Here is a 27,177-nt window from a genome sequence, read left to right as displayed (position 1 = left end):
CAAGTAGAAAGCACTCCCTACCTCTACACTATTACTACAAGCAAAGTGATTCCCTTTAGTCTATTACTCTAATGTTTGAGCCACCATGGAGCTAGATTCACATAGCCACATAACTATACCTTTAAATTTGAATGTGCACTTTTTCTCTGTGATGCTATGTCTAAAATATTAATAAAGACCTGCACAGATTTCGAATTGCTCATTCTGCTAAAAACTTTTATACATGAAATTGTGGTTTAAAACCATTACCTGAAATTATGCTTGTCCAAAGAATTAGCCATGTGTTTGGGGTTTTGAGAGCATCGGTACAGATTCCTCTCATCCATAGGAATAATGTCAACATCACTGAAGATAAAGCAGTCATAGTCATAATCTTTACTAGCTTCTATAAAGCCAACATTCATCAGCTTGGCTCTGTTGAAAGTTGACATTTCTGTCTGCAAAACAAAAGATTATATAGTGGACATTATTCTCAATGCTCTGCTCTTATTTTCTGTACCACTGATGTGCATCTGCATATATCAAACCTTTGCACCAACATTTAAATAACATTTTATAATCCTTATGCCGTGTACACACGAGTGGAATGTCGGACAGAAAAAGTCAGACGGAAGCTGTTCATCGTATATTCCGATTGTGTGTAAGCCCCATCAGACTTTTTACATCGAAAATTCTGACGGATCTGGAAATAGAACATGCTCTAAATATTTTCGACGGAACCAATTCCTATTGGGAAAACCGCTCATCTGTATGCTGTTCCGACGGACCAAAAGCGCATGCTCTGAAGCAAGTACAAGACAGAAGCTATTGAACTTCCTTTTTTTAGTCCCATCGTACTTGTTGGAAGTCACCCCATTCTTGACGATCGGAGTGTACGCAAGACAGTTTCAGCGGAATTCTGTCGGAACTCCGTCGGAAAAACCAAACCAGAGTTTATTCCAATGGTAAAACTGGTCATGTGTACAGGGCATTAGAGTTTTGCCAGGATCAAGGCACAGCCATCTAGGTACCACCTTACCCAGCGTCAATGAAATATCACATGTTTAGAGCACTAATAAGTCTGTTTTCAGCAGGGAATCTTTAAATTCACTCTACTGACAGATTTTATTCCACTTTTCACAATATTAAAAAGAAAATCTGTGAAGCCGTTATAGCAGATATTTGAGGTGGTCCTCAAGGCTGTGGGCCTGCTAGCATGTAAACGTCCCATCTAGTTACTTGATTAAAATACAGTCATTAAAAAAAATAAGCATTATTAATTTTCTTGAGGTGACTGACAAGTGATGCATTCAGTTAACCTGGAAGAAAGTACAGGTATACTAAAATTACTTTACATATGCAATTTGTATTTAAAAACAAAATAACAACAATTGTGGTGTAATTTTATTTTCCTAACCACTTCAATACAGGGCACTTCCCTCCTTCCTGTCCAAGCCAATTTTCAGTTTTCAGTGCTGGTGCTTTTTAAATTACAATTGCGCAGTCATGCAACACTGTACTAAAACAACGTTTTTATAATTTTGTTCAAAACAAATAGAGCTTTCTTTTGATGGTATTTGATCACCACTGGGGTTTTTATTTTTTGCTAAACCAAAAAAAAATAAATAAATAAATTAAAAAAAGTAGGCTCTTTACCTAGATCGGAGTTGCGGTGTGTCAGACTGGCACAGAACACCACGATCTCCACACTGCACGCCCCCCACGAGCATGCTCTGGCTTGTTATCCTCCTGGACATCATATGACCCCCCTAGTCAGGATAACTGAACCACTTCCTGGCCGTCATTCTGCTATTGTGTGGCTCTAAAGGCAAAAGGTTTTTTACCCTAATGCATTCTCTGCATTTAGGTAGAAAACCTTCTGATTGCAGCTCCCTCCGAAAACCCCCAAATACTTACCAGAGCCTCGACACGTCAATGTCCCCAAGAGCAGCAGCTCTCTCCATTTTCTATCTCCTCCCATGCCATGGAGGCAATTACATCCTGTGTGGGAGAGAGCAGGGGTGGGTCCAAGCACGGTTAAGGATCAAGCCCACGCGAAAGCCCCCATAGTAACTGTAGGTAAGTATGACATGTTTGTTTACCCAAGTACCCATCTGCAGCCCATGCCTCACAGAATATACATTGGGGTGTTTGCTTTCCAAAATGGGGTAATTTTGTGGGTAATTCCACTGTTCCGATGCTCAAGGACCTTCGAAAGTGTGATGGGTAGGAATGAAATTTATGCTCCAAGAACTCCTGAAGGTAGTACTTCAATGTTGGGCATCTGTATGTGGCCAGGCTGTGCAAAAGTCTCACACATGTGGTATCACCATACTCAGGAGGAGTAGCAGAATGTGTTTTGGGGTATCATTTTTGCTATATACATGCTATGAGTTAGAAATATCATATAAGTACTTCATGGTCAGTAGGGAGTTTATAGTTTGCTGTTTGGTTTTTTCTTTTTCTTTTTTGTACGCTCTATATCCACTGTCTGCTATTTATGTGTCATGTGTGTTGTCAGTGCTTACAAGGCCCGGTGTAAAAGGTGTTCTCCTCCTTGTATTCTCCCCCGGCCCCACAAGGGTGGATCTCTCCCAAGCAGGTATCATTATCCTGTCTCATAAATTGTTATTGCCTTTATGGAGTTAAAATTACTAACATGGAATGTACGGGGTCTTAACGACAAGGTAAAGAGGGCGTTAATGTTTAAATACTTGAACAGTCACAGACCTCATATCTTGTTTCTACAGGAGACCCATCTCCTGGGGAATAAGATTCTGGCACTACGTAGACCCTGGGTACGGCAATCATTTCATGCGACATACTCCAGTTATGCCAGGGGAGTGGCCATCCTGTTGAGCAAATCCCTTCCCTATAAGGTCCTACATCTTCAAACTGATCAGGAGGGTAGATTCATAATCCTCTTGCTGGAGATTAGAGCGGTGGTCTATGCTTTAGTAAATGTATATGTTCCTCCCCCCTTCAATCCACAAGTCCTCTATAAGTTGTTTGAGCATTTAGCTGCACTACAATTCTCCAGACTATATATAGCTGGAGACTTTAATTCCATTCTGGATCCATCCCTGGACACATCCAATCCGAATAGGGTGTTTTCACCAGACTTACTTCAATGGGCACAAACATTTAATTACACTGAGATCTGGCGATGGAAGCACCAAACCACTAGGGCGTACTCCTTTCACTCTGCCACCCATAGGTCGGGCTCCAGGATTGACCTGATCTTCGGTAACACATGTGCCCTGGTGGCGGTGAGGGGGGTCTCGTACTTACCCGCGGGCCTCTCTGACCATGCCCCTCTGGAGGTCACCTTGGGGTTGTCTGATGCCGGGAGTAGAGACTGCTGGCGTTTGGCACCTAAATGGTTGCAGGACTCGAGGGTGGGGGAGGAAGTTTCTCCTAAACTACAACAATACTGGGAGATTAATGAGGACTCAACATCAGCTCAGGTAGTCTGGGACGCATTTAAGTCTAACACCAGGGGAGAATACATCTCTGCGATCAAAGCGGTTCGTTCTGAGATGTCTTGTCAGGTTCAGGCACTTGAGGAGGGGGAGGCTAGAGCGGCCGAGGCCTTCTCTGGCTTGCCGACTCCAGATCACTTCAGTCAGCTAGCTGAGGCGAGGAGAGCTTTGTCTCTGCATCTTGCCGCGGCCACACATCTGGATTTGAACTCTCTGGCCGGGAGGATCTTTGAATCCGGGGATAAAAATGGCAAACTCCTAGCAAATTTAGTTGCGGACTCTAGATCACAGACTGTGGTGTCAGAGATCTGTGGGTCTGATGGTCAGACGCTCTCTTCTCCTGAGCTGATTTTGGGTGAATTTAGATCCTTCTATGAAAAACTATATGACGCAGTCCCTGGCTGGCCTGAGGACCAGCGTAGGGAGTTTTTACACTCTCTGCGCCTGCCCACTCTTTCGCAGGAGGATCTCGAATTCTTAGATAGAGATTTTACCACCGAGGAGATAGAGGCGGCAATTTGCTCGTTTCCCAGTGGCAAAACACCCGGTCCGGATGGACTTCCTGGTGAGTGGTACAGGATGTATGCCTCATTAATTGCACCGAAACTGCTGAAGGTCTTCTCTGAAAGTAAAAAACAGATGTTCTTGCCCCCTTCTATGTACCAGGCACACATAGTCCTCATTCCTAAGCCTGGCAAAGACAAATCCCTCTGTACTTCCTATAGGCCGATCTCCCTGCTAAACTATGATCTCAAAATCTTGACAAAAATATTAGCGACCAGGTTGAGGGCGATTCTTCCATCCCTGATCAATATAGACCAGACAGGATTCATGCCGGGGAAGTCAACAGATATAAATTTACGTAGAGTATTCACACATCTTCAGCTGCCTTCCAGTGAGTCCTCCACGAGGGTGGTGGTTTCACTGGACATTGAAAAGGCATTTGATTCGGTAGCATGGCCTTTTATGTCTTCAGTTCTAGAGGTTATGGGTTTTGGTGCAGAATTCCGTAGGTGGATTGATATTTTGTATAAGGACCCGACAGCGCAAGTAAAACTCAATGGTGCTTTGTCCGCACCTTTCTTGGTTAAAAGAGGGACGAGGCAGGGTTGTCCACTATCGCCGGCTCTGTTTTGCCTGGTGATGGAACCCCTTGCCTCAGCCCTTAGGCAGGCTGATGGGGTTAGGGGCATACGGGTGGGAGCCATACATGAAAAAGTAGCTTTATATGCAGATGATCTCATCCTTTTCTTGAATGACCCTGCCCAGTCGCTTCAAGAGACGCTGACCATTCTTTCAAACTTCAGTGGTTGCTCGGGTCTCAAGGTAAACTGGGATAAATCCCAAATTTTACCCATTGATAAGGCTGCAAAGGACGTAGCAGACCCCAACCTCCCCTTAATATGGGCAGACAAAATTAAATATCTAGGCATTCACATCTCCACATCTACCTCTGACTATTATACCCTTAACATGGAGCCATTGATACAGTTGATGAGGAGTAGATTAAAGGCGTGGGCGAATTTGCCCCTCTCTCTAATCGGCAGGATTAATTTATTTAAGATGAAGCTCCTACCTACCTTTCTTTATGTCCTCAGACATGCCCCTGTCTGGATCCCCAAAAAAGTATTTTGCCTGATTAACTCTATTTTATTATCTTTCCTCTGGGGAACCGGTCAGCCGAGGTTCAGACTGACGGTGCTGCAGAGACCTTGGGGGGAGGGAGGCCTGGCTTGTCCCGATCTCCACTCCTATTTTTTGGCGGCTCTGTTATCCCACGCCCACAACTGGCTGGTCTCTGATGAGTCCAATGCAGCGGTGGCTCTGGAAGCAGCACATCTGGGATCATATGAGGCGCTAAGGAATCTACTTTACCGGGGTACCAGGGCTCCTCTCCCTCTTACAACGTCAATGAGAGCGGTCATACGGGCGTGGTTGGTGGCAAAATCAATGCGACCCATGCCCGCTGGACATATATCGCCACACAGCCCTCTCTGGTTTAACCCACAATTGCCGGAATTTGGGTCCATTCCTGACCCTAGTGTTTGGGCATGCAAGGGCATTAAATATATAAATCAACTCTGTTTGGAAGGCCGACTGCTGTCATTTGACCGGTTGAAACAACAATATGATTTACCCAACTCACACTTCTTTAGATTCCTGCAGCTTAGGCACGCATTTAACACCCAGTTTGATAATGCTCAGGTTGCTTTTTATACATCAACCCTGGAGACTCTACTCAGGGACGAAGCTCTACCAAAGCCCTTATCCACCATATATAAAGCGATACTTCCTAACATACACACGGGACTAGAAAACCTCCAGGCAAAGTGGGTGGTCGACTTCCCCTCACTAGACGCTGAGGATTGGGAGGAAAACTGGGAATGTCCTTTTTCACAGCTAGTATCAGCTAGAGATAAATTAGTGCAATTTAAAATAGTACATAGGGTTTATTACACGCCCGCGCGTCTGCACAAAATTTATCCATCTATTCCCGCCTCCTGCTGGAGATGCAACTCGTCCCCAGCAGATTTTATTCACATATTTTGGAGCTGTCCTCAGATCGCAATTTTTTGGTCTGCGGTGACCAACTCTATTACGACCATCACCACGGTACCAGTACCGCTGTCTGTAGAGGTATGCCTGCTGGGACTTGTGGAACCATTGGCTCCAGGCCGGGCAATCAGAACCCTGCTAGGATTATTACTTTACTATGCCCGCAAGTCGATAGTACTCAGATGGAAGGCATCATCTGCGCCCTACTTAAATTTTTGGAAGAGGTTAGTGAATGCGGCTCTACCACTATACAAGGCTACCTACCTGTCCCGCGGTTGTGCCAAAAAATTCTACAAAGTATGGGATATCTGGACGGACTCACTGTCCACTAATGCTGACTCGATGGACGATTAGTATCGTTCCACTAAGTACCCCAATTGTCCAAGTGGCATCTATGGCCTCATAAACCCTCTGGGTTGCTCAACCAATAGTTAGGGGGGAGGGGGGGAGCGTGCATGCAACGATGTAATTATAATGTACACTTTATCTCCTAAGTATTTCGAATAAGCCTTGTAGGGGATATGTAGAATCGGCAGGTTGATATGAATATTCTACACAGGTGGTTGAGCGTACAGTGGTTTGGGTAGGTATGCATGTTTTTATGTAATACCTTACCCTTTTGTTTGGTTTTGTTTTTTGTTGTTTTTTTGTTTTTGTTTTTGTTTCTCTCTTAGTTGGTAAGTTGTAGTGATCGAGCCTGGGTATGCCCAATAGGCTCTGTAGTGTTTTGTTCACATCTTGAAATGTCAATAAAGATAACTTTAAAAAAAAAAAAGAAATATCATATAAACTGATCACTTTGTGTAAAAAAAATGTTTTCATTTTCTTTCCACGTTTTCCGAAGACTTGTGGAAAAAATTAACCATTCAAAAGACTCATTATGCCTCATAGAATAAACGTTGGGGTGTCTTCTTTCTAAAATGGGGTAATTTTGTGGGTAATTCCCTGTCCTTGTGCTCCAGGGCCTTCACAAATGTAATAGGTGGTTAGGAAATTAGAGGTGTAATTTATGCACCTAGAACCCCTCATGGTGTTCCCTGCATGTTGGACCTCTCTGTGTGGCCAGGCTGTGTAAAAGTCACACACATGTGCTATCGCCATACTCAGGAGGAGTAGCAGAATGTATTTTGGGGTGTAATTGGAAGTATGCATATGCTGTGTGTGAGAAATAACTTGTCATTATGACAATTTTGTGAAAAAAATAAATTCTTAATTTTCCCCAAGAATTTTGGGAAAAAATGACAACTTCAAAAAACTCACCATGCCTCATACTAAACACCTTTCACTGTCTACTTTTCAAAAAGGGGTCATTTGGAGGGTATTTGTACTTTCCTGACATTTCAGGACCTCTAGAAATGAGATAGGCCATCAGTGCATCAGGAGTGATCAATTTTCAATGATTTGCTTGTGGACTTTCACAGGGACCAAATAATATCCACAAAGGCGAAACCAAGCGTAGCTCTGGTGTCATATGTAAACAGCAATTGCACCATGCATGTGAGGTATCACCAGGAAGGTCAAAAGTGGAAACCTGTAAAGGCTTTGAAAAATGTATGTAGTTTGTCGCCGCTGCACGTTTGTGTGCAATTTTAAAGCATGTTGTGTTTGGTATCCATGTACTCGGCATAAGATCATATTTTTTTATTTTATCAAACATATTTGGGCAATATAGTGTGTTTTAGTGTATAAAATTTGTAAAAAGTGCGTTTTTTTCCCCCAAAAAATTGCAATTGCACTGCGCAAATACTGTGTGAAAAAAAATTGCAAGACCCACCATTTTAATCTGTAGAGCCTTTGCTTTCAAAAAAATATATATTGTTTGGGGATTCAAAGTAATTTTCTTGCAAAAATTATTTTTTCTTCAGGTAAACAAAAAGTGTTTTGTCCTTGAGTGGTTAGACGAGTGGGTGATGTGTGACATAAGCTTCTAAATGTTGTGCATAAAATGCCAGGACAGTTCAAACCCCCCCCCCCCCCCAAATGACCCCTTTTGGAAAATAGACACCCCAAGCTATTTGCTGATAGGCATGTTGAGTCCATGGAATGGTTTATATTTTGCTACAAGTTTCAGGAAAATTACACTTTTTTTTTGCCAAAAGTTGTCACTAAATGATATATTGTTAAAAAATTGCATGGTTATATGTGGAATTACACCCCAAAATACATTCTGCTGCTTCTCCGGAGTATGGGGATTCCACATGTGTGAGACTTTTTGGGAGCCTAGCCGTGTACAGGACCCGAAAACCAATCACTGCCTTCAGGCTTTCTAAGGGCGTAAAAATAGGATTTTTAAAACAGCTTACCTGTAAAATCCTTTTCTTTGAGGTACCGTATATACTCGAGTATAAGCCGAGATTTTCAGCCTCTTTTTTGAGGCTGAAAGTGCCCCCCTCGGCTTATACTCGAGTCATCGCTGTCTGCCCGCTCGATCAGCGTGTCGAGCAGACAGACAGCGGCCATTCTATAATTCAAAAGCCGCGCCTCCGGCTCCGCCTTCGCCTGTGATAGGCGGAACACTGAATTTCCCAGCAGCCTGTGTTCCGCCTATCACGGACATCGTATCATCCTCGTACTACGGACGAGGATGATACGATGTACGTGATAGGCGGAACACAGGCTGCTGGGAAATTCAGTGTTCCGCCTATCACAGGCGAAGGCGGCGGCGCAGCTTTTGAATTTTACAATGGCCGCCGAGGCGCCGACGAAGAGGGCACGGGACGGAGGCAAGGCAAGGCACGGCACGGGACGGGACGGGACGGAGGCAAGGCACGGCGGCAAGGCAAGGAGGCAAGGCACGGGACGGAGGCTCGGGACAAAGGCTCGGGACACAGGTAGGCTGGACACACACACACACACACACACACACACACACACGGATGGATGGATACACACACACACAGGGATGGATGGATGGATGGAGACACACACACACAGGGATGGATGGATGGATGGATGGAGACACACACACACAGGGATGGATGGATGGATGGACACACACACACACAGGGATGGATGGACGGACACACAGGGATGGACGGACACACAGGGATGGACGGACACACAGGGATGGACGGACACACAGGGATGGACGGACACACACACACAGGGATGGACAGGCATGTCTCACCCTCGGCTTATACACGAGTCAATAAGTTTGCCAGTTTTTTTGGGGGTAAATTGGGGGCCTCGGCTTATATTCGGGTCGGCCTATACTCGAGTATATACGGTACATCACGGGACACAGAGCCATAGTACTTACTATGTGGGTTACATAATCCAGCTTCAGGTACTGGACACTGGCACACCCTAAATTAAAAAGTGCCCTCCCCCTGGTGGGAGTACCTCAGTTTTGTAGCAAAGCAATACACGTGTATACCAAGAAGGGAGGGACCTGTTTCCCCGTGATGTACCTCGAAGAAAATTTTACAGGTAAGCTGTTTTAAAAATCCTATTTTCTTATCTTACATCACGGGACACAGAGCCATAATACCTACTATGTGGGACGTCCCATAGCAATGCCAACTAAAGGGAGGGAGACACAACACAAGTAGGGCACCAAGAGACCAGAGAACTCATACTGCAGCCTGCAGTACACTGCGCCCAAAGGCGCTATCCTCATGACCTCTCACATCTACTTGATAGAATTTGGTAAATGTGTGGACTGGAGACCAAGTTGCGGCCTTGCAGATCTGAGCCAAGGAGGCTTGGTGATGCACTCCCCAAGAAGCACTAACAACCCTGTTGGAGTGCTCTTTAATATGAAAAGGAGGAATTTTCCTCTTAAAACCATAAGCTTGAACAATCACTTGACGAATCCATTTAGAAATATTAGATTTTGACACTGCCTGTCCTCTTTTAGGACCGTCTGGCAACACAAACAAAACATTTGTTTCACTTTCAAATAGACCTTGATCACTCTCACCACATCAAGAGAATGTAGTGATTTTTCCTTCACAGAATGAGGCTCTGGAAAAAAAGAAGGCAGAACAATATCTTGGTTTAAATGAAAACCTGATACTACTTTTCGGTAGGAATTTAGGATGAGGTCGTAATACAACCTTATCTTTATGCAGCATCAAATATGGCTCTTTACAAGAAAGAGCAGCCAACTCTGATACTCTTCTAGCAGAAGATATGGCAACCAAAAAAACAAATTTCCTTGTCAAGAGGACCAAGGGAATATCTTGAATAGGCTCAAAAGGCTGCATTTGTAAAGCTAATAGGACTAGATTTAAGTCCCAAGGGTTCAAGGGGGAACTAACTGGGGGATTAATCCGCATTACCCTCTGAATAAAGTTACGAACCAGAGAATGTGAAGCAAGTGGTCATTGAAAAAACACCAATAAGGCCGACACCTGGCCTTTGATAGTACTCAAGGCCAGCTTCATCTCTAATCCCATTTGTAAGAATTCAAGGATCCTACCTATGACATTTTCTGGGATGCCAACCCCTGGATTCATACCAGGAGACATATGCTTTCCAGACTCTATAATATATGATATTGGAGGCTGGTTTCCTGGCATTAACCATAGTATAAACTATTGAAGTTGACAGCCCACGGTCCTTTAGAATGTGGGTCTCAATAGCCAAACTGTTAAATTTAGCGTTTGTAAAGGTAGGATGTATACAGTGGTAGGGTCCAAGGGTCCCCTACTGCCATTTTTATGCTCTCAGCAATCCAAGATCTCCAGTGCCACACTGGGGCCACAAGAATCACCTCTTTTCATTCTTGCCTGATCCTGTGAAGTTACGGAAGCAGCAGAACAGGAGGAAACCCATAGATCAGTGAGAACTAATCCCAAGGAAAGTCCAAGGCATCTGTTCCGCATGCCATCGGATCCTTTGTCCTTGACGCAAAGTTGTCGATCTTGTTGTTGAACCTGGACGCGAACAGATCCATGTCTGGAACCCCCCATTTTTGGCTCATTGACAGTAAGATGTCAGGTCAAAGGGGTCATTTTCCCGGGAACAATTGTTGGTGACTCAGGTAGTCCGCCTGCCAATTCTCTATCCCTGGAATGAATGATTGGCAAGGAATATTGCTTTCTGCCCAAGAAAGAATATGATTCACCTCTCTCTGGGCAGCATGACTTCTCATGCCCCCTTGGTGATTGATGTAGGCAACTGCTGTGGCATTGTCGGATTGAATCCTGACATGATAATTCCAACGTCTGAGCTTCAAGGCCTCTAGGACCAGGCGTACTGCCCGAATTTTTAGAATATTGATGGGCAAGATCCTCTCTGAGATGAACCATTTGCCCTGGACAGATCCTTCTTCCAGGACTGCTCCCCAGTTTAAAAGACTGGTATCTGTTACCACCTTCCAGGTGACTGGCAGAAAGGATTTCCCTTTTTGAAGATTCTTGGATATCAACCACTAATTGAGGCTCTGACGCACACTGGGGGATAAATGCATTGGAAAGTCCAAAACATGTACCTTCTTGTTCCAAGTAGATAGGATACTGTTCAAGTGAAACTGCGCATAAGGAACGGCCTTGAAAGAAGCCACAATCTTTCCCAACAATTTCATGCAAAGACGGATAGAAGGATTCTACTTTGTTTTGACCACCTGGATGAGTTCCTTTATGGAACTGATCCTTTCCTGGAGCAGAAACTCCCTCTTTTGAGCTGTATCTATGATCAGCCCCAAGTACTGCAATCTCCTTGATGGTCTTCCAGGTAGCTGACTGGGGTGACCAAAGTTTGATTTAAGTGGGCTAGCGATTGATCTATCAAGAGTAGATCTTCTTAGTAGGCTATTTTTATACCTTTGGCCCTTAACCTGGCTAAAAGAGGAGCCAGGATCTTTTTAAACACTCGAGGTGCAGTAGCCAGTCCGAAAGGTAGAGCTACAAACTGAAAGTGACGATTTTCTACCTCGAAGCGCAGAAATATCTACTGAGTGGGAAAAATCGGTACATGGAGATAAGCATCCTTGATGTCAATTGACGCCAGATGTTCTCCCCTCTGTAAGAAGGAGACTACTGATCGGATTGACTCCATGCTAAAGGAACGGATGTTTAAAAAACGGTTTAGATTTTTGAGATCTAAAATGGGTCTGGTATCCCTGTTTGGTTTTGGAACTATGAACAGGTTTGAATAAAAACCTAGGGTTTCGAATAAAATCCAAGGGAACCTCTGATATCACCCTTTGAGATAAGAGATAATCCAGAGCTAGAAAGAGACTTCTTTTTCATTGGATCTTTGGGAATGTTTGATCTGAGAAAACGAGTATACGGGAACTCTTGGATCTCTAGTTTGTAACCTAGAGAAATTGAGGAGGCCACCCATCTGTCTTGACAATTTTCCTGCCAGACTCTTCAAAACTTCAGAAGCCTTCCTTCCTCCTGAGCGAGTGGGGGCGTCCCTTCATAAGGAGGTTTTAGTATTTTGTTTTGTGGGCTTCTTCCCCCAGGTCCTCTTTTGGCCCTGGGACTGACCGAGAGGTTTACCTCTAGAATCTTACGGTGGAGGCTGTCGAGACTGCCTGGAGGCAGCTGCCCCTGGCACTGAAGAATAAGTATGTTTAAATGTAAAATGTTTAAACTTTTTCTTGACCGGTAAAAGGGAACTTTTCCCATTAGAAATTCTTTGGATATACTTATCCAGATCGTCTCCGAACAATCGTCCACCATGAAAAGGAAAACTGGCCAAGAGCTTTTTGCATGACGTTTCGGCTGACCAATTTTTAAACCACAGGATTCTATGCACGTGTACCAGCCCTAGCATAAGCCGTGAGGCCTGGAGAATAGAATCTCTCATAGCGTCTACTGTGAAACACAATGCTTCTGATATACCGGCCAACTCCTGGGCCTGCTGATCAGGAATAACTTTGAGTACATCTGTAAATTGGTCCATTAAGGACTGAGATACTCCGATCACTGCCAGCGCAAGTTGAACGACTGAACCTGCGAGAGAAATATAGTTCTTAAAAAGGAATTCCAACTTCTTATCTGTTGGATCCATTAACATCTGAGCATTGTCAACTGGACAAGTCAGGTTTTTATTTACAGAGGATATAGCAGCATCAATTGCTGGAATCCCCCATTTTTATAAAAGTCTTCCTCCATATGATAAAGTATAGAAAACTTTTTTGGAGGGAAAAATTGTTTATCTGGGTGCTCCCATTCAGAATACATAAGCTCCCTTAACCACACATGGATAGGAAAAGAATGATTCAGGGGAGGCATTAGTGATCCCAAATCGGATGTGGGCTCATCAGGGGATGATGATATCTTTTTTGAGATATATACCATAAGGAGCGCAGCTCCTTATGGTATATAGTTTAGTGTGCAAAGAAAAAAAAATTGTAATTTACCTACAACTTGCGGCAAAATATAAAATATTCCATGAACTCAAAATGTCTCTCATCAAATAGCTTGGGATGTCTACTATCCAAAATGGGGTCATTTGGGATGTTTGTGCTATCTTAACATTTTTTTGGGCCTTTGAATCTGTGATAGGTAGTGAGGAGTGAAATCAAAAATTTACACCTTAGAAATTCCGAAGATGGTGATTGGTTTTAGGGGTCCTGTACGTTGGCTAGGCTCCCAAAAAGTTTCACACATGAGGTATACCGATACTCAGGAGAAGCAGCAGAATGTATTTTGGGGTGTAATTCCACATATAACCATGGCAAGTGTGAGCAATATATAATTTAGTGACAACTTTGTGTAATTTTCTTTTGTCATTTTTCAATCACTCAAAGGGCTCAAGAAGCCTCTCAGAAATTTCCTTGGGGTGCCTACTTTCCAAAATAGGGTCATTTGGGTGGGAGTTTGTATTGCCCCGCCATTTTAGCACCTCAAAAAATTAGATAATCGGTCTTAAACTAAAAGCTGCGTAAATTACAGAAAATGTACCGTAGTTTCTAGACGCTATAACTTTTGCACAAACCAATACATTTATGCTTATTGACATTTTTTTTAACAAAGACATGTGGCTGAATACATTTTGGCCTAAATGTATGACTAAAACAGATGGTAGTAGGAAGAGCAAAGGGATTTTAACGGTGCTTATTAAAAAAAAAAGAGAAAATCACAATATAAAATTGTACAGGAATATTTTATTTGGCTCAAGGTTAAAAAATATATGTAGAAATCACAACAGTACAGTACAATACAATGATAGTTTAGATGAACAGATATACTGGATGACAATATCTTAATGCACATTTTCCTGACATGTTTCACAGAAATGCTTCTTCAGGGGATGTGCCAATATTCAAACAGTAAATTATCTAAATTTAGAAAAGAGTGTATAGTAAGTTACAATTAACATACATATAACCAAAATACAAAGTTTTCATGAAACAAAAAACACACTGAAGAAAATAACTTTTTAGATAGCGGACCCTCCCCCTCCCCAGCCCCACACCATGCGACCCACCTCTAGTCTCTGTTAGTTGGAAACACCACCACTCATCCACCCCACAAGTCAAATGTCACCAATAGACCGTAGAGGGCTAAAAGACCAGCTAAAAAAGAAAAAATGAAACGTAGAAAAACAGAAATGCAGAAAAAAACTAAATATCAAAAAAGGGGGGACCAAAAAGTTTTTTTAATATGCATATAAATTACATCAGAAAAATATATTATAGTATGGGTTGCAAAAAAATGCAACACAAGGGGATACAAATCCTCCAATAATTAACCGGTTCCCGACCGGCGCACGCCGATGTTCGTCGGCAGAATGGCACGGGCAGGCATATTGGCGTACAGGTACGTCCAATCTTCAATGCCACCCTGCCATTGCAAGCGCGCCACCGACGGCACGCTCGCGTGTCGGTTGGAACCCCCGTGAGTCCGGTCGTAGGTCTCGCGGACCCGATTGCCGCGGGCATACCCGTCTCGTCTCACGGGGAGGCGGAATGGAGGAAATGCCGTGTAAACAGCATTTCCCCATTCTGCCTAGCAACTAGTGGCGCTGATCTCTGCTCCATGTGATTGGAGCAGAGATCAGTATTCACTAATTGAAAGCCCAGCCCCCCCACAGTTAGTAACACACCCATAGGAACACTTAACCCCTACACTGACACCCACTGGTTAACCCCTTCACTGCCAGTGTCATTTACATAGGAATCACTGCATTTATATAGCAGTGATTACAGTATAAATGACAATGGTCCCAAATATGTGTCAAAAATGTCCGATGTGTCCGCCGCAATGTTGCAGTCACAATAAAAATCGCTGATCGCCGCCATTACTAGTAAAAAATAATAATAAAAAACTATTAATAAAAATGCCATAAAACTATCCCTATTTTGTAAACGCTATAACTTTTGCGCAAACCAATCAATAATCGCTTATTGATGTAGAAGAATACATATCGGCCTAAACTGAGGGAAAAATATGTTTTTTTTTATATATATTTTTGGGGGGATGTTTATTATAACAACAAGTAAAAAATAATGCATTTTTTTCAAAATTGTCGCTCTTTTTGCCGCAGGGGTGATCAAATACCACCAAAAGAAAGCTCTATTTGTGGGAAAAAAAGGACGTCAATTTTGTTTGGGAGCCACGTCGCATGACCGCGCAATTGTCAGTTAAAGCGACGCAGTGCCGAATCGCAAAAAGTGGTCTGGTCTTTGACCAGCAAAATTGTCCGGTCTGTAAGTGGTTAAAGAAATTTATCACTTCATAAAATGCCCAAAAAATGGGATTACTACAGAAATATTTTTCCTTACATAAAATCAATTAATAGGGCTACTTGGAAACATGACTGCGATAGGGAGTCCAGGTAAACGGGATCAGTTAGAAGGCTCAAGAGAGCAAGGAAACTGTAAGAAAAGGAAGAAAAAAACATAAAAGGAAGAAACAGATAAAAATGCAATAGGATGTTTCTGTCCCTATCCATATTTTCTATGTTTGGGATGTGGTGCCTATCTTTAGGGGTGCTTACTTTGTTTAGTTGAACCAAATTTTCCATGACTAAAACAGAGTTTATTGGATTTTTGTAGAAAATATAATTTTTTCTCAAAATTTTTCGGTTCATTTCACAAAAAATAAAAAATCGGAGAGGCAATCAAATACCATCAAATAAAGGTCTATTTTTGGGGGAAAAAATTGACACAAATTTAGTTTGGGTACAGCATTGCATGACCGCGCAATTACCAGTTCAAGCAGTGCAGTGCCAAATTGTAAAAAGTGCTCTGGTCATTGAGCAGCCAAATCCTCCGGGGCTGAAGTGGTTAAATGTCCATGTGTATGAGGCCAAATTGATCCAGGTTTAGAGTAAATCATTCTCAACACTAGCAACAGATGACTTTACACTGTCTTCCTGAATTGTTACTCCAAAGGCAAATGCAATGAAGGACTGGCAGACACGGAAAATGCTCAATTGACAAACATCTGCTAGTATAGGATTACAAGAACTTGGTTAAACCTTGATCTATAGTTGATTGATATGGTGAGCCTAATTAATTATCTGTTACTCTCCTTAAAACAAGTTCACTACAAGCTTCTGGCAGCAAGTTCTTTTCAGTCATGAGATGGTATCATGCCTTGCACTGTCTCTACTTGTGTATTATCCTACCTATGTGCCTCTTGGCTTTCCTGTGTGTTCTAACTTTTATTGTGTGTGACGTTTCCACTCTTTCGGTTACAATTTAATTATGTGTGTCCATATGTTTTATGACAAATTGTTGTTTTATTCAGTTCCTGCTTTTGATTTCTGTGTCCTACGTTTCTGGTGCTTACTATCAGTTCTCCTATCCTGTCCTAGCCACCCTTTTCTTCCATCTGAAGCTGTTGAGTTGCTTCTGCCTAGTAAGTTTCTGATTTTAGACTCCTTCCTAATGATTTTCACTTTGTACTATGTTTAGTTAACTGATCATTTTTCTGGCAGCCATCTGTTCCAGCTCTTGCCATTGGTTTGGTTATCCTTGAGTTTCTCCTCCGATGTTTGATCCTTGTCTTCCTCTTATATGACCAGTTTTCACATAATTTCTGTGACTGATTTCTGATCTTTGGCATCTCCTTACATGGTCAGTTGTTGCATGACTGCCACTTATGAAGTCTGATCCATGGCATCTCTTTACATGGCCAGTTGGCTTTCAATTCTAGTTATTAAATTCTACACTATGAGTGTCTAAGCCCACCAGCCCTGGCCAGCAGTACCCAACTTGTCCTGACACCTGTGAATCCCTGGTTTCTCCAGTTTTTCTTTAAGTTAAAGCTTTGCCCTTAAGATTTGTTCTACAATTAATATAATTAAACATGTAGTGAGAGAAATATGGAGGTTGCTATTACTTAAAGTTATATTATATGCATTGTTTTAAAAATAACAAACATGTTATACTTACCTGCTCTGTGCAGCAATTTTGCACACAGCAGCTCACAGTCCTCCATTTCTCGGGTCCCCCGCTTGCGATCCTGGCCCCTCCCTGCTGCTGAATGCCCCCAGAGCAAGCAGCTTGCAGCGGGGTTACCCAAGCAGGCTTGCTCCCAAGCCGCTGCTTTGCATCTGAGTTTACACACACAACCAGGACTCGGCCCCACCCCCTCTCTCTCCTCATTGTCTCACTGAGTGTGATTGACAGCATCAGGAACCAATATCTTAGCCAATGAGGAAGGAGAGTCCCCGTAGAGCCGAGGTTCTTACACACTGTCAGGACTATTGGGGTTAAAAATAATTAATTCCAAAGGCCTTTGCATCATATATTTTTTAATATATATTTTATGAACATGACAGAAGCCATTTTTGCTTATATATTTTTTAAAGAGGTTAACTTAAGTTCATTGTCTTTGAAACAAACAAAAAACCTCACAAGAGGGTTTTTAAGAGCCTGAAAAATGTGGGTTAATTCTCAAATAACACTGAAAAGAAAAATGTTTTTTTTTCTCTTTTCATGACTGAGAAAGGAGAGTGGGTCTCATTCACAATTAAATTCTGAAATGAAGATGGTTCCTTTATAAATAGTCATATTAACTATAATGCCAAATATTTAAGTACATTATATGCATGATTTACTTTTTTTTTTTTTTTAAATAACAAACATGTCATACTTACCTCCACCATGCAGCTCATTTTGCACAGAGTGGCCCCAAACATCCTCTTCTGGGGTTTTTATAAAACACTGCCCCCTTTGGCAATGGTGAATAAAGGAAACTACAATTTTCCTATAAGGGTTATCCAGGAAATGACATGTGTTTTATATCACTCATGATGTGAAAGCCATTTCCACACCCATATTCTAAGAGGATATAGAGACTGATTACACATGACAAGGGAGCTGGAGAAAATCTTGAGGAAGCTGAAAGAATTTGGAGAGGAGAGAAGATCTAGAGATGGAGAGACGTGAGGAGAAAAACAAAGCGCAGAGATGTAGTAATGAGGGTCAAAGAAGTCCTTTGGACATCCAGTTGATACTTCTCAAAACAAGAGTCTTAAGCCATGGAAAAGTATTAATGTTTTTATTTTTACCTTTTGTGTATATGAAGTTGTTTGAGCATATGCTTAACTAACCCAATCAATACTGGTAGTTCAGTTTTGGTGTTAATTGAATTTTAACTGCAGTACAAATTTGTTTAGCTTTTTAAACCAACATATCCTGTTATATCTCACAAAACTGACTTCAAAGTCTTATGATTGGATTAGGTATAGTATGTGTTGAACCATAGATTCATTCTAAATGTATTCTTTTTTTTTTAAATGAGCCTTGGTTAAATTATCAAGTTTGTATATGGGTAACAAAATTGTTCATATACTGTAAAAGATCTTTAAGCTTAAAGATCTTTGTTTTAAGAAAGAATCACAGGTTTTAAAATCAACACCTAGTTTGTTTACATAAGTCTATAGAGCCACAGAAAGCTATTTACTAAGTGTTACTAAGTCTAAGTTAAAGTATTTAAATATGACATGTTGTAACAAGAGCTTGTGGTAAAATTTATTTTCATCTGTATCAGCCATATATATTTGATATTTGAAAATATATAGTTTTTTTTGTATTATCACCAAATATATCTGATATTATTTTACACTGAATTTTAATATATATATATATATAGCATATTGTTGTACTCACGTGTCTTCAAACTAGCATGGATAAACAAACTTGAATTATTTGGTTGTATTGTGGAAAAAAGTGAAAATCTGCTTAAACACAGATTTTTCATAATTCCATAAATATAATACTTTTTTAATATTTAAGTATAAACATCTGACAACATATTGCTGCTTTGCAATGAGGCTCAGGTAAGTTTTAGGGGGGGGGGGGCTAGGAAGCTGCTGCGCAGAGAAGGTTTTTTACCTTCATGCATAGAATACGCGGAGGTAAAAAACATTGAGTCTTTGGAAATATTTTAACAACTTACATGGCCTTCCCTGGCTTCATTTCGAAATATCCAGAACAAGCATACAATTTAGAAAGCATGAATCCAAAGCTTTTGCTCTACAAACCTGCTCCTGGTCAATGACAGAGAAAGTACTGAATTCATTGTGAAAACGTGACAGCAAGGCCACAAACATTTCGATAGGTTAGCAAAGGCAGCCTACATTTCCACAACACAGGTTTTCTTTAATATTATATTTTAGGACAGGTTTGGTTAGGTTGTGGCTCTCTTGAAAAACTAAAGCCAGTAGTATGCAGACTACCAGTTTGAGTGATACTGGCATACAAACAATATAAGCCTCTGCTCCACATCGCTGGATCAAGATCAGGCTCAGATAAGTATATAGGGGGGCTGCATGCAGAAGAATTTTTACCTTAATGCAAAGAATGCCTTTAGAAAGACATTCACAATAAATGGCACATAACACACCCCAATAGGCCACAATAACTTAAAGGATGCCTAAACTGTGACATTTAATCTTTGAACTGTCAGTCACTGTCCCTCATTTTCCTACATAGATAACCAAACAGTTTTTACTATTTCACACTTACATATCACAGGGAACACGTTTGAAAGATTTCTCAAAATACATTTTTTTAAAGCAAAGGACATTTATATGCCTAAATGCTATCAAAATATAATCCATAATAATATACAAAATACAAATATTGCCACTAAAGATGATCTTGGGCTTGGACTGAACAGGGACGCTTGCTTTATTGCTTGTCTTATTAACCACTTGCCGCCCGCCCTATAGCAAATGGACGGCGGCAAAGTGGTTTCATAATCCTGACCGTACGTCATATGACGTGATCAGGATTATGAGCCGCTGTGCGCCCCCGGGGGCGCGCATTGCGGCGATCGTTGTTGCGGGGTGTCAGTCTGACACCCAGCAACTACGATCTCGGTAAAGAGTCTCCGATGGAGACTCTTTACCACGTGATCAGCCGTGTCCAATCATGGCTGATCACAGTGTAAATAGGAAAAGCCGGTGATCGGCTTTTCCTCACTCGCGTCTGTCAAACGCGAGTAGAGGAGAGCCGATCGGCTGCTCCTCTGACAGGGGGGGTATGTGCTGATCGATTATCAGCACAGCCCCCCCGAGGATGCCCACACTAGACCACCAGGGATGCCACCAGACCACCAGGAATGCCAAGGACAAGGTATGCCACCCTAGACCACCAGGGATTCTAGTCAGTGCCACAATGGATGCCAATCAGTGCCCATAATGGATGCCAATCAGTGCCCACAATGGGCATCACTGATTGGCATGCATTATTGATTGGCACTGATTGGCATCCATTAGTGCAATATATTATAATACAATGCCGCCTATCAGTTCCCATCTGTGCCGCCTATCAGTGCCTACCCATGCCCACCTGTGCCGCCTACCCATGCCCACCTGTGCCGCCTACCCATGCCCACCTGTGCCACTTATCCATGCCCATCCATGCCAATCCGTGCCACCTATCAGTGCCCATCCGTGTCGCCCATCAGTGCCACCCATCAGTGCCGCCTATCAGTGCCACATATCGGTGTCCATCAATGCCACCTCATCAGTGCCACTTCATTGGTGCCACCTCATCGGTGCCCATCAGTGCCGCCTTATCATTGCCCATCAGTGTAACCCCATCAGTGCCCATCAGTGAAGGAGAAAACTTACTTATTTGCAAAGTTTTGAAACTGAAACAAAAAAAAACATTTATTTTTTCAAAATTTTCGGTATTTTTTTATTTGTTTAGCAAAAAATAAAAACCGTAAAGGTGATCAAATACCACCAAAAGAAAGCTCTATTTGTGGGAAAAAAATGATACAAATTTCATTTGGGTACAGTGTAGCATGACCGCGCAATTGTCATTCAAAGTGCGACAGTGCTAAAAGCTCAAAATTCGTCTGGGCAGGAAGGTGTTTAAGTGCCCGGTATTGAAGTGGTTAATGATAGCTTTATTCTGGGTTCAGATGAACATGGGGTCAGACTACACCCAGACCCGAACTTGAGTTCATCACTATTTCCATTCCCACACAGAGGGCTTCATTCACTAAAGCAGCTTGCATGCGGTATTTAGATGATCTTATACATTTTTGCCAAATATCGCATGTGGTATTTACCTCAAAAAACAAAAATGCTTGGTAAATACAGTATAATATGGCATTAAAGTAAATTCACTAAAATAAATGAATAAATAAATGTATGTGTTAAATAAGTAGTGGTCCAGACATGCGATAGTTAACCACTTGCTTAATGGGCACTTAAACACCCTTCCTGACCAGACCAATTTTCAGCTTTTGGTGCTCTCACACTTTGAATGACAATTACTCAGTCATGCAACACTGTACCCAAATGAATTTTGTGTCCTTTTTTTCCCACAAATAGAGCTTTCTTTTGGTGGTATTTGATCACCTCTGGGGTTTTTATTTTTTGCGCTATAAATGAAAAAAGACCGAAAATTTTGAAAAAAAACGCAGATTTCTTTGTTTCTGTGACAGAATTATGCAAATTATAAAAAAATTTTCCATAAAATTTTGGCCACAATTTATACTGCTACATATCTTTGGTAAAAATAACCCAAATTAGTGGATATTATTTGGTCTTTGTGAAAGTTAGAGAGTCTACAAGCTGTGGTGCGAATCATAAAAAATTGATCACACCTGATGTACTGGTGGCCTATCTCATTTCTTGCGACCCGAACAAGTCAGGAAAGTACAAATGACCCCTTTTTTGAAAGTAGACATTCCAAGGTATTTACTAAGATGCATGGTGAGGTTTTTGATGTTGTCATCTTTTTCCCACAATTCTTTGCAAAGTTAAGATTTTATTTTTTTTTCTCACAAAATTTTCAATGTAATAGGTTATTTCTCTCACATGGCATGTGTATACCACAAATGACACCCCAAAATACGTTCTGCTACTCCTTGTGAGTATTACGATACCAAATGAGTGAGACTTTTACACAGCCTGGCCACATACAGAGGCCCAATATTGAAAAAGCACCATCAGGCGTTCTAGGAGCATAAATTACACATTTCATTTCTCAACCACCTATTACAGTTTTGAAGGCCCTGGAGCACCAGGACAATGGAAATGCCCACAAAGTGACCCCATTTTGGAAAGCTAACACCCCAACGTATAATCTATGAGGCATATTAAGTCGTTTGAATGGTTCATTTTTTTTCCAGAAGTTTTGGGAAAATGTGGAAAAAAAATGAAAACGCATTTTTTTACGCAAAGTTGTCCATTTATAAGATATTTCCAACACATAGCATGTACATAGCAAAAATGACACCCCAAAATACGTTCTACTACTCCTCCTGAGTATAACGATACCAAATATGTGAGACTTTTACACAGCTTGGCCACATACAGAGGCCCAACATGCAAGGAACACCATCAGGTGTTCCAGGGACACATAGCATGCACATACCAAGAATTACACCCCAAAATACATTCTACTGAGAAAAGAGTAAACAAAAGATTACCTGTGGTTTTAGCAGCGCAGTTGTCCACAGGATGATAGCACTGGTCCAGGCAGCAGGCAGGGACTTGGTCAGCAAAAGTGAACACAATTTTCCAGGCAACAGGCAGGTATACTGTCCATAGTCAATATTGGCAGCAGGCAGGGATACTGTCCATATACAGTCCAAGGTCAGTGCAGGCAGAGATCGTCAGCATTGCCAAAATATTGGTCCTGGTAGTAGGCAGGAACATGGTCCATCCATGTGGTGTGGTCAGTTCATGCGACAGGCAGAGGCATGATGGTATAGGTCCTACAGGCAGCAGGCAGAAGTAGGGCCTTGTTCAGGACAGAATGGGGATAGGGGTAGAGGCTTCTCCCACCCAAATCTCTTTGAAGCCTCCGAGTCTCCAGACCCTAATCTAGGAATGAGAAAACAAAGGAAATTGTCTTCTTCATCCAAAAAAACTATTCTGGAGCCCCTCACATATGTGAGATCCCTGTTATGAATCCCACTAGTCCACAGAGGGTACAAGATCAGTCCAAGAGGCAGGCAAAAGGCATGGTCAAATAGTCCAGGGTCAGTTCCAGATCAGGCAGAGGTATGTACAGAATCAGTAGGCAGAAGCGTGGTCGAATAACAGTCCAGGGTCAGTTCCAGATCAGGCAGAGGTATGTACAGAATCAGTAGGCAGAAGCGTGGTCGAATAACAGTCCAGGGTCAGTTCCAGATCAGGCAGAGGCATAAACAGAATCAGTAGGCAGAAGCGTGGTCGAATAACAAGCCAGGGTCAGTTACAGAGCAAGCAGAGGCATAAGGGGTTTGAAGGTAAATGGCAGGAAGTGAGGGTTATGGTTACCATACTTCACTAATAATTCACTGAAGTATGGTAACGGCGGAAACAGTCACCTATGCAGAGGCCTGGTCGGGAAGGGCATTGGGCACAATGATAAGTGGTGTCTCTTCTCACTCCTCGTTTGCTGCACACCCGACATTTTTTCTGATGTCTTCCGCCTGTTGGTCTGGGAGGGATTTTATCAGGAAAGTGGCGTTCAGAGAGTCTGCTAATTACATCGGATCGAATGTTTTGTGGTGGGCCGTTGGGGTATATAAGGGCAGTGGTGATTTCCTCCTGGTAGCCAAGGAAGGGTATGGGTCTTTCTGTGGACTTACGATAAATTACATATGTGTTGTATATGGCCAAATTAAAGAAATAAATAGAATTTTTTTTATACCACTTGTATGTTCTTCTCGTGGCAAGATAGGGTTCGAGCATCTGGTAGTTCAAGTCGACACCCCCTATGAACATGTTGTACTCATGGATACAAGTGGGTTTTTGTATTGGGCCATCCCTCCTGGTGATCTCAACAAAAGTGTTGTTGTGGATCGAAGAAAGCATGTAGACATCCCTTCTGTCCCTCCACTTCACAGCCAAAATTTCCTCGTTCCGTAAACTCGCCGCTTCGCCTCTTAGCCTTTTGTTGACGAGGCTTTGAGGAAAGCCCTTCCGGTTCGTTCTTATGGTGCCACATGCTGGAGTTTGCTTTCTATGGAGGTTGCGGAACAGGGGTAAACTGGTATAAAAATTGTCCACATACAGATGGTAGCCTTTCTCCAGGAGTGGGTTTATGAGTTCCCAAACAACTTTTCCACTCGATCCGATGTATTCGGGGCAATTAGGGGGATGTAGCTGGGTGTCCTTCCCTTCGTATACCATGAAGGAATATGTATACGCTGTGGCTCGATCACATAATTTATACATTTTCACCCCATAGCGGGCCCTTTTGGAGGGAATAAATTGCTTTAGGCCCAGCCTGCCAGAAAATTTGATCAGGGACTCATCCACACATATGTGTTGGTCTGGGGTAAACAACTGGGGGAAAATCTGAGAAATTTTTTTTATTAGCGGCCGAATTTTGTAAAGTTTATCAAAATTTGGGTCATTCCGGGGAAGGCACTGGGTATTGTCGTTAAAGTGTAGGAATCTCATTATCGTTAGATATCTGGTTCGGGACATTATTGAGGAAAAGATGGGCATGTGATAGATGGGGCGGGATGACCAATATGCACATATTTCATTTTTATTGTTTAGTCCCATACAAAATGTGAGGCCCAAAATTTTTTTAAACTCCTCCACTGTTAGGGCTCTCCACTTGTAGGGACGGGCATAAGAGGACGTTGGGTTGCTTTCAATAAATTGTTGGGCATATAGGTTGGACTGGACCACAATGGATTCAAGCATGTCCTCTGTAAAAATTAGGTGGAAAAAGTCCATCAGGGAAAAATTGTGTGTCCACCTGGACTCCTGGGTTGGCAGTGAAAGGGGGAACGTTGGCTTCTCCTGAGTTAGGAGGAAGCCACAAGGGGTTCTGGAGGGAATAGGGAAGGCTGGCATGGGACCTAAATGAATAAAACAAAGAGTCCTGCGCAAATCGTGCCACTCTTATAAAAATACAAATATATATATATATATATATACAAATATATATATATATATATATATATATATATATATATATATATATATATATATAAAATATAAAATGAAAACGTGAAACAGTCAATATATATATGAAATGGCATGGGACCTAACCCTTTGGGGCCGAGTTGACACCCCACTTGTACGTGGCCTTTGCCGAGGTACTGTGGTGCCGGTGGATGGCACTGGGTTGCCGGTGGATGGCTCTGTGGTGCTGGTGGATGGTACCGCCTCCTCACCAGTGCGCATTCGTCTGACGGGCGGACTATCATCTTCCTCCTCTGAGGCTGTCATGGTACCGCTGCTGAGGACAGGCTCGTAGTCCACGTCAGACTCAGAATCTGAATATGAGGAGGAATCCGAAGTGGAAACCTCCCCGTTGCTCTCGTCGGCTGCAAGGATATCATATGCCTCCTCAGCTGAATACAATCTTTGTGACATTTTTATTGATCACAAATTGCACTGACAGGTGACGCTGATCTGGCAGATGACACTGACAGGTGACGCTGATTTGGTAGATGACACTGACAGGTGACGCTGATGTGGCAGGTGACACTGATAGGTGACGCTGATCACAGGTGACACTGACGTGGCAGGTGGCACTGACGACACGTGGCACTGACAACTCGTGGCACTGACAGATGGCACTGGAGGCAGATGGCACTGGAGGCAGATGGGGCTGACAGATGGGGCTGGCAGATGGGGCTGGCAGATGGGGCTGGCAGATGGGGCTGGCAGATGGGGCTGGCAGATGGGGCTGGCAGATGTCGCTGACAGATGTCGCTGACAGATGGCACTGGGGCTGGCACTGGCAGATGGCACAGATGGGGCTGGCTATTTGCTCTGGCAAAAGGGGCTGGCAGATGGCACTGCGGCTGGAAGATGGCGCTGGCAGGTGGCACTGGCGCTGGCAGGTGGCACTGGCAGGTGGCACTGGCGCTGGCACTGGCAGATGGCACAGATGGGGCTGGCTATTTGCTCTGGCAAATGGGGCTGGCAGATGGCACTGCAGCTGGTAGATGGCGCTGGCAGGTGGCACTGGCACTGGCAGGTGGCACTGGCACGTGGCACTGGTACGTGGCACTGGCGGCACTGGGGCTGATGGATGGCACTGGCGCTGGCAGGTGGCGCTGGCACTGGCGGCACTGGCACTGACGGCACTGGGGCTGACGGCACTGGGGCTGACGGATGGCACTGTCGCTGGTAGGTGGCACTGGCACTGGCAGTTGGCACTGGCGGCACTGACACTACTGGCAGATGGCACTGGGCTGACAGATGGCACTGGGGCTGACAATTGGCACTGGGGCTGACACTGAAACAATGTATCACTCACAGATCGCTCTCCCTCCTCACACGCTGTCTCTGTGTGAGGAGGGAGAGACACGGCAATGGGAGATGATCTCATATGTTTACATTTGAGATCATCTCCCATTGGCAGCTGCGATCGCTCTGTGAACGGCCGCTTTGATTGGCCGTTCACAGCGTTCTGTATTTGCCTGTCTCCGGGAGACACTGCGAAAACAAAACTTCCACGATGCGCGCCCCCAGCGGCGCGCATTGCGGAAGTAAACACCAGGCCGTCCAGGGACGGCCAGGCGAAGGAACCCGCCTGCTCTAAGGCCGTCATTCGGCTATAAGGCGGGCGGGAGGAGGTTAAAGCAGAGTTACACCCAAAAGTGGAGCCTCCGCTTATCTGCTTCCTCCCTCTCCGATGCCACATTTGGTACCTTTCAGGGGGAGGGGTACCCTTCCCCACTTCCAGGACACAGCACCACGGTGCCGTCCCTCGGGAGCACGCCACCCCTCCTCCTCCCTCCTCCGCCTGGCCAGTTAGAAAGCACAGCATGCTTCGCTCATGCGCAGTAGAGAACCAGCTGTGAAGCCGAAAAGCTTCACT

At 43.2% G+C, this 27,177-nt stretch overlaps 1 protein-coding gene across 2 annotated transcripts in view; it reads right to left on the bottom strand.

Moving 5' to 3' along the window:
- Positions 1-27,177, bottom strand: part of LOC143974694 (beta-1,4-galactosyltransferase 1-like) — a 336,266-nt gene that overhangs the window by 152,863 nt on the left and 156,226 nt on the right. For both annotated transcript variants that reach the window (XM_077476323.1, XM_077476324.1), the window contains exon 4: positions 250-437. In XM_077476323.1, coding sequence (XP_077332449.1) covers positions 250-437 — 188 coding nt within the window. The remainder of the gene's footprint in view (positions 1-249; positions 438-27,177) is intronic.

Source organism: Lithobates pipiens, unplaced genomic scaffold (assembly GCF_037356315.1).
Source record: "Lithobates pipiens isolate NorthernLeopardFrog02 unplaced genomic scaffold, aLitPip1_a1.2 Scaffold_13, whole genome shotgun sequence".
Lineage (NCBI taxonomy): Eukaryota > Metazoa > Chordata > Amphibia > Anura > Ranidae > Lithobates > Lithobates pipiens.
The sequence above is the reverse complement of the archived record's forward strand: the minus strand, read 5'-3'. Positions and strand labels throughout refer to the sequence as shown.